Below are 9,110 nucleotides of genomic sequence, written 5' to 3'. Positions count from 1 at the left end.
GCGGTGGTGTGACCCTAATTAATATAATGATATAAAATCTAAAATAAATAACAAACATTTATAAAGTTTATATAAAAAACAATATAGTCATTTTACTTGTAGTATACATATGAAAACCGTTACAAAAACTTTAAATAAAGATCATGATTAAAAAAAATATCCTTAGATGACCAAACCATAAAAGTTAAAAACAGGCTAGACTCTATGACCAAAATTTATATTCACCCAAAGATACAACTTCATTTTTTTAGTTTCTTTGAATATATATTATAATTATAATTTATTTTCCATAGCTTCACGTTTATCTTGGAGAGTTATATCGGTTTTTGTAGAGTGGGGTGTTTGGGGGGGTTTTACAACATTTTTATTTTACTCCTTGGGTGGAGCAATCATAGACCATTTTCATTGAAATCCACGAAGATCCTCCAAATATTCTTGTTGAAGTTGCCTCTGCACCAGTATTAACTTTCCATTTTTTTCGTCAAATTCACTGCTTTTTCACAAATCAATCACTTGATTAAGAAGAAACCAAGTGGAATTCTGTTTGGTTAATTGATATCGAAAGGAAATGTCGGAAGTGACGTGCTGTGAGACGGAATTCTTTCTGTATTTGATGGTAATCGTCGGTCTGGTAGCGTTTGCAGGGATGATGGCAGGTCTAACGCTTGGACTCATGTCCCTTGGACTCGTCGACCTTGAAGTTCTCATCCAGTCCGGTCGCCCTAAAGATCGCATACATGCTTGTAAGTTCTACTGCTTCATTCTTACCAGACAAACTCACAGAGGACATGATTTTTGTTTTCCTGTTGAATTATGTGTGTGAGGTTTAATTAGATCGACTCGGATTGTTACTGTTCTCCTCCGAGGAATTGAAATTGAAAATTTCTGTTATTTTGGTGATTTTTTATGAACAATCGATTCTAAAAGAGCAACCTGGACTCGTAATTGAATGTATGTTTAGACACTCCCGAAATAATCAAATAATTTCTTCAAACCTTGATAATCAAGTGTTGTTTCGTTGTTCTGAGCTGGAAATCAGATCATTCATTAAAAGCTAGGATCATATACTATTTCTATAATTGCTTTCTGAAAAGTACTTAGGAAAGTTTTATCGATACCGAAAGGAAATTTGGGGGAAAAACGATTCTATGATCTGCAATATGATGATGAATGATGATCATGAACAATATCATCAAAACCTCTACATTTTGAAATCCATGAAAAGAAATAACATGATTCACACATCATATCTTGTTGTTTTTTTGTAATTCTAATATATGGAATTCTCTTGGTGTCAGCTAAAATATTCCCAGTGGTAAAGAATCAACATCTACTGCTTTGTACACTCTTAATTGGCAATGCTTTAGCAATGGAGGTTAGTTCAACTTCCACAATTTCTTGATAACATTTTCTCTTTTACATCAAGTAATTATCATGTTTCTTTGTTTCTATCTTCTGTAGTCTCTTCCAATTTTTCTGGATAAACTTGTTCCTCCATGGGCTGCAGTTCTGATATCAGTGACATTAATCTTGATGTTTGGAGAGGTTCGTATTTGTCAATACATCATTTTACTTTGAAAAGTCAACCCAACTATAGCAATATCATCCAAATACATAGCAATTTTCAATCTTAATAAGAAAAAGATTGAAACTAGAATATTATAATTTGGTAAAATTTTCTTTTTAACAGATAATGCCACAAGCAGTTTGTACACGTTATGGCTTAACAGTTGGAGCAACACTTGCACCTTTTGTTCGTGTCCTCTTATGGTTGTTCTTTCCTATTGCTTATCCTATTAGCAAGGTAATTTGAACTTTTTTTTATTATTATATTATTGAGTAATTATGTGAAATAATGTGATATATTTTTGTATTTGTGTTTTTATAGGCTTTAGATTGGATGTTGGGAAAAGGGCATGCTGCCCTTCTTCGTAGGGCGGAGTTGAAAACTTTTGTGGATTTTCATGGCAATGAGGTTGTAATTAGTTTTTTAAATACCCAAAATACCCTTTTAACCCTCTAATAAAACATGAGTAACACAAATCATAATGTTAAAATAGGCTGGAAAAGGAGGAGATTTGACACATGATGAAACTACTATAATTGCTGGAGCTCTTGAGTTGACTGAAAAAACTGCAAAAGATGCCATGACTCCTATATCCAAAGCATTTTCCCTTGATCTTGATGGAACTCTTACTTTGTAGGTTTATTTTATTACTTTATATCCATATATTTATTATTTATATTATTATATATATAACACCATTATAAACACATATTGGGTTAATCTCATAAAAGACCTTATATATTTTGTGTTTTTTCTGGATTAAACCTCATCTTTATCTTTTTCATGAAAAAGATCTTATATTTTTTTCATTTCTTTTCCGAAAAAACCCTCAACTTTGTCTTTTTTCCGAAAAAAGCCATCAACCTTCTAAATGTTTCCAAATAAGTCCTCAATTTTCTTAGTTTTCCTCGGATTAATCTCAAGAAAGATCTTATATTTTGTGTTTTTTCCAGATTAAACCTCAAATTTATTTTTTGCCTAAAAAAGACCTTGTATTTTTTCATTTTTCCCGATCCGGCCCTTTTAGTCATTTTTTTGCCAAAAAAAGGGTAAAATGTAAAGGTTTTTTTTTTTTTGAGAAAAACTAAAAAAGTTGAGGGTTTATTTGGAAGCATTTAGAAGCATGAGGGTTGTTTTTCGGAAAAAAAAATACAAAGTTGAGGGCTTTTTCGGAAAAAATGAAAAAATAAGTCTTTTTCAGGCAAAAAATAAATTTGAGGTTTAATCCAGAAAAAAGAAAAACATAAAATATAAGGTCTTTTTCCTGAAAAAACTTTCACATTTTACAACTTTTTTCGAGAAAAATGACTAGATCGGAAAAAACACAAGGTCTTTTTCATGAAAAAAATAAAGTCGAGGTTTAATCCGGAAAAAACACAAAATATAAGGTTTTTTATGAAAATAAACATATAATGTTTCTATGTAAATCAACTCTTTTTTTTTTTTTTGACAGGGATACATTAAATGCAATTATGACAATGGGTCACAGTAGAGTTCCTGTTTATTCTGGAGACAGAACAAATATTATCGGAATTATCCTGGTAAGTGGTAATATTTAATAAGTTCCCAAAATCATAAAAATATAAATAAATAATTAATTACTATAATATTAACATTTTCTCCATTCAGGTTAAGAATCTGTTAGCAGTTGATCCAGACGATGCAGTTCCCATTAGAAAAATGTTATTAAGAAAAGTTCCAAGGTATGAAATATGAAATCTTAAATTTTATTGACTATTTGACTTTGTTGCGTATAAATTATAACCTTGTATTAAAAAAAAAAAATTTCAGGGTTACAGACAACATGCCTCTTTATGATATATTAAACGAATTCCAAAAAGGGCATAGTCATATTGCTGTTGTATACAAAGACCTCAAAAAATCCAAGCAAACAGAGAGTGAGACACTTTCACTATTATCCAATTTACAAACTTTTAACGATTAAGTGAATAATAATCAATTTGTGGGTCCCATTTCAGAAAGTGCCAACAAAGCAAGTTTAGATGACGTGGAAAGTGATGGAGATGAGAATATGGTAAAGAGAAGTCCACCTTCAACTCCTGCTTTCAAGAAGAGACATAGAGGTTGCTCTTTTTGTATACTGGATTTGGATTCGAATCCGATTCCAAAATATCCATCAAATCAAATTGTGGTTGGAGTGATTACAATGGAAGATGTCATTGAAGAGCTTCTTCAGGTATTATTTCTATAAATAAATATGTTAATTAAATTTAATATATACCTTTAAATCGCTAATATGGTTTGATTTCAGGAGGAGATATTGGATGAAACGGATGAATATGTAAACATCCACAACAGGTTAGAATTAGATAATGTTTTGAGTAAATTACACGAATGGTCCCTATGGTTTGGGGTAACTTGCACGTTTGGTCTCTAACTTTTTTTTTAATTCGGAAGGTCCTTACTGTTTGTTTTTGTTACACGCTTGGTCCCTACAATTTGTTTTTTTACGCGCTTAGTCTCCATCTTACCTAAAAAGATTATTATTTAAATAGGGAAAAATAATGATGTAGGTAAGGTAAGGTGATGCGGGTGCGGTTGGAGTTGTGTTTATTTAAATAAATTAAAAAATCAAGGGCAAAATAGTCTTTTTAGGTAAGTCAGAGACCAAGCGCGTAACAAAAACAAACAGTAGGGACCTTCCGAGTTAAAAAATTAAGTTAGAGACCAAACATGCAAATTACCCTAAACCATAGGGACTATTCGTGTACTTTACTCTAATGTTTTATTATTATTTTTTTTTATAAAAAAGAAGCTTTTGAAAAAAAAAATTATTTAATCATTAATGAGTGAACCCAAATGTAGAATACGGATCAACATGAATGCATCACAAGAGAACCTTCTGGATCCTCATCCCATAGCAAAATGAGAAAAGGTAAAACCGAGTAAAATATAGAATCCGGTAATTTGTACTTAATGCAGTAAAAGTTGTGCATTACTACCATTAAAGTAGCTTTTGACAAAACAAAACAAAACCAACTACTTTTGTTTTATATGATATTAAAAGGGGAAATATCGTGTTGTGTTGTAATGTAGAGGTGTTAAATTCTTTTGGATTGAAAACAGCAAGTTCATATAATATATAGAAATCACTATGTTAAGACAACACGAATTAGTTGTAAAAACAACAAAACTCACAAAAAAAAGATTATTCAATATGAATAGCTCTTAACACGTCTCTTTCCAAATCGATCTAATGTGGATTTAGCTTTCACCGTTTACAAACTAGAAGGGTCCCACAATATGGATATCTTAAGCAACACTTGCTAACACTAATTCTTTTGGTTTATTAAAAACTAGGTTATAACCCGTGGGAATCACGGTTATATAATTAGTTAAACTTTTAAAATAAAAACTAAAAATTATTAATAAGTTATTTTAAATAAATTATTAATTAAGAGATTTTTTTAGTTATATAAATTTTAATCTTTGATTTAAATAAATATGTGAAATTATATCACTTTATAATTTGTATTAAGTTTATTTTAATTTTTATTCTAATATTATTAATTTAATATAATTAGAGTGGAAAATTTAAATTTTGAAATTTGAAATGGAGAATAAATAAGTTTACAAATGTCATGTATTAATTAGGAGATATAATATGATGACACCTGTCAAAAGAATAATAAATTATGTATTAATTAGGAGGCTTAATAAGATGACACATGTCAAGGGGAGAATAAAACTATTCTTTTATTAGATAGGGATTGTGCAACTCTTTTGGTGATTTTGAGTCAACAATATTCTCTCGAGAATAATTTTACCTTATCCGTCGTTTTTTAAATTAGGTATGTCATGAAATATATTGTAACCAACAAGATGAGACTCGACTCTTTCTTCTATATAGTTCTTCATAAGGTGCGATTTGGTGGAAATGGTAATTATTGTTATATGTAAACTCAATAAGGGGAGATGTTCAAACTAATTCTAGTCACTCGCTCTTTTGAAATAAGGAGGACACATTGTTGTACAAGCTTATTCAAGTGGGTGCAGATGACACACCATGTCTTTTTACCAGATCATCAATATATAATCTCATGGTCATTATTTCAAATTCATGATCAAATCATTTATGATTATAACTAAATGAATATTTAAAAGTATTACTTGACGTCATTCAAAGTTTCTAATGCAATCGTTTATGATTATAACTAAAATTACATCACAAACCCCCCTCATCTACAAACTTAATAAAATAGCTTAAGTATAAAAAATAGCTATTGTTGCATATCATTTAGAATCTTCAATCAATAGCGATAACCAAACAATATGAATACTATAATTACACTTTGCCAAGCATTGACTTATTGCCTTTACCATTGTCTAAAATTACACAGATATTTGTTTACCTTTGTAAAGGTATTAAATTTTCAGCAACCATGATTTGGAGGAGTTCTATGAACTATGGAGTGAGTATTTTTTTGTTTGATATATATATATATATATATATATATATATATATATATATATATATATATATATATATATATATTAAAATGTAATTATAATTTATTTTAAGGTTAATCACAAAAAAGACCTTATATATTAGGTTATTTATGGATTAAACATCAACTTTATTTTTATTTTTTTCTGAAAAAAACCATTTCTATTTTTTCCATTTTTTCCCGATTTAGTCCTTATAATTTTTATTTTTTTCGATTTACTCTATACATTTTCATTTTTTTTATCGATTTAGCCCTTATATTTTGTTATTTTTTCAATTAAACCTCAATTTTACTTTATTTTTTCTAAAAAAATCCCTTACATTTTTGTTATCTTGGAATATTTCTTGCATCCGGTTCCATAATTTCATAACAAATGTTTCTAGCTTTATGATGGTTTGGGGTAAATCTAGAGAGGTGGTCCTGTAAATCCATTGATTGACGATTGGTCAAGAACATTGTTAGTTCATGTAATGATATGGAAAAATTCAACCAAAGAAACGATCATCAGTTTAATCAATGATTATCTACATTGAGTTTTTGTACGTTGGTTATAGCGAAAGAAGGGTAAAAGTTGTTTTTGTTGGCTTTTTATTCTCATGAAGGAGCCATAGGGTTCTATAATGGATAAGAGACAAGAATAAAAGAGGGATATCATTCGTTGGCGAGAAGAAGAAGAAGAGGGAGGGGTTGTTCTTCCATCATCGAACTTTATGACTCCTAATGAAAATAAACCTTGATCATACTGATGATTGTTACATGTATTGGGTTGAATTTTTTCTAGATGATTACATGCGCCTACAATGTTCTTCACCACATCGATGATGTCATGTGGAAAAGAAAATTATGCAATCATCAAGCAATGAAGATGCAACACAATCTCCCTAGACTTACTCCAAACCATCATGAAGCTGAGAGCATCTGCTATAAAATTATGGAACCGAATACAAGAAAACTTTCAAGATAACAAAGATGTAAGGATTTTTTAGAAAAAAATAAAATAAAATTGATGTTCAATCTGAGAAATAAAAAAAATGTAAGGGTCAATCGAAAAAAATGAAAATGTAAGGGGTAAATCGTAAAATTAAAAATTGTAAGGGCTAAATCAAGAAAAATAGAAAAAATATAAGGGTTTTCAAGATAAAAAAAATATAGGGGATGTTTAATATGAAAAAAAACTCAAAATATATAGTCTTTTTTGTGATTATCCTTTTATTTTATACTCTCTAGAGTGTAATAAAAAAAATACATCTTCTACCAGCAATTTTCTTCAATGATTATTTAATGTTACTTGATCACGTTCAAAATACATATTGAAAAGCCCTCTTAATGGGTTAAATAAGAAAAATTAGACAAGTGTTACAATAAAGTTCTCGATAACAATTATTTTTCCATAGATTTTTCATATATTGTACTAGGGATGTTATTCGGGTCAGAATCGACCCGACCCGAACCCGAACAAACCGAAAACCGAATAAGGGTAATTGTATGAACCGAAAACCGAACCAAATAAATAATACGAGTTCGGTTCGGTTCGGGTATTATTCGGTTCGGTTCGGTTCCGGCCCGAATAACCCAAATAACATATACAAGATGATTAAGGAGCCGAATAACTCAAATAACTCAAATAACATTTACAATGTGATTATAAATATTGTATTTTGTAGCTTATAATACACATGAATAACACGGATAACACGGATTAACTATTCTTGATATATAAAATGTAAAATCCAACCACCACAATCTTAAGATATAGTTATTAAGCAACATATGAAACACTAAACATTAAACATCCAAAACATCCAAAAATCTATCTATAAGTATATAAGTTCAACATTAAACATTACGTGGGTATTTTTGGTAACGATTGATAGAACACAAGACCGAATAAGCAATCGTGCAAGGGGAAAAAAATGAGACTTTTCATATTCAGTTCGGTTCTTTTGGGCTGAATAAGCCATTTTTCAGGTAACCCGGACCGAATAACCCGAAAACCGAATAAGCCTTATATAGATATCCAACAACCGAATCGAATTGTTTATTCAGGTCTAATTCGGTTCGGTTAGGTTCGGATTTTCAGGCCAAATTTTCATCCCTATATTGTGCAGCCTACTACAAAATCTAAAATAATATGCGTTTTTTCCTTCACGAAGTATAAGTCATCATATCATAATCATAATTATACATCTTTTTCTTGGTAGTGAAACCATAGACTGAGTCATTGCTCATCACAAAGGTATTACCAACACAAGGTCACTTTGCCACTCCATAGTAAAAGAAGCAATCACTTTGAAAATTCTTCTGCCTGAATAAATTTCTAAAAGTTAACAAAACAAAACCAAAAAATCTTTTTCATAAACTGTGAGCGATTTATTTTATAGTTTTTTAATATTCCATTTACCACTTTTAACCATTTAATACCATTATAATTTAGATTTTTTTGTGTATTTATATTGACCATTATATATATATATATATATATATATATATATATATATATATATATATATATATATATATATATATACTAAGTTACAACCTATAGTAACTATGGGTAAAAATTTTATATTATTAATAAGAGTTAAGTTTGTTTACTATTTTTTGTATCGATTATTTAAAATTTATATATATATATATATATATATATATATATATATATATATATATATATATATATATATATAAAAGTATATAAATTTGAATAGATGTTAAAGAGAAACACAATGAATCCATGGAAAGGTAAATATGAAGATAACTAAACTTAATTTTTCAATACCTGTATGTTTATGAAGTGTGAGAGCAAATCAGTCTTTTTTGATTTGAGGGAGCAATCAAGAAACACCATGTGGAATGTATTAAAGTTTGAAAATCAAATATCGAAACAAATTCAATATAATGGATTACAATGCTATATAAAAAATAAAATATTTAAAAAACGTAATAAAAAAAAAACACAATTGTTTGAATTTAAAAAGTACAAAGCATTTATAAATTTCTAAAAACTTCCTTATATACAACATTGGAAGTTTTGTTTGTAAGTCTACCATCCTTATCCAAAATTAACAATTTCAATC

The 9,110-nt window shown here is 29.1% G+C and overlaps 1 protein-coding gene across 1 annotated transcript; it reads left to right on the top strand.

Moving 5' to 3' along the window:
* The first annotated feature begins 314 nt into the window (after positions 1 to 314).
* LOC145103315 (methyltransferase, putative (DUF21)) lies at positions 315 to 4,619 on the top strand. Its single transcript, XM_079040876.1, has 12 exons — positions 315 to 743; positions 1,299 to 1,375; positions 1,462 to 1,545; positions 1,691 to 1,804; positions 1,889 to 1,975; positions 2,061 to 2,200; positions 3,021 to 3,108; positions 3,197 to 3,270; positions 3,359 to 3,465; positions 3,547 to 3,764; positions 3,840 to 3,886; positions 4,394 to 4,619. Exons 1-12 carry the CDS (start codon positions 569 to 571, stop codon positions 4,455 to 4,457), a joined length of 1,275 nt encoding a protein of 424 aa, XP_078897002.1. The 5' UTR covers positions 315 to 568; the 3' UTR covers positions 4,458 to 4,619.
* The last annotated feature ends 4,491 nt before the right edge of the window (positions 4,620 to 9,110 follow it).

Source organism: Lactuca serriola, chromosome 4 (genome assembly GCF_051521515.1).
Source record: "Lactuca serriola cultivar US96UC23 chromosome 4, Lser_US96UC23_V15, whole genome shotgun sequence".
In the NCBI taxonomy this organism is placed as follows: Eukaryota; Viridiplantae; Streptophyta; class Magnoliopsida; order Asterales; family Asteraceae; genus Lactuca; species Lactuca serriola.
The sequence above is the reverse complement of the archived record's forward strand: the minus strand, read 5'-3'. Positions and strand labels throughout refer to the sequence as shown.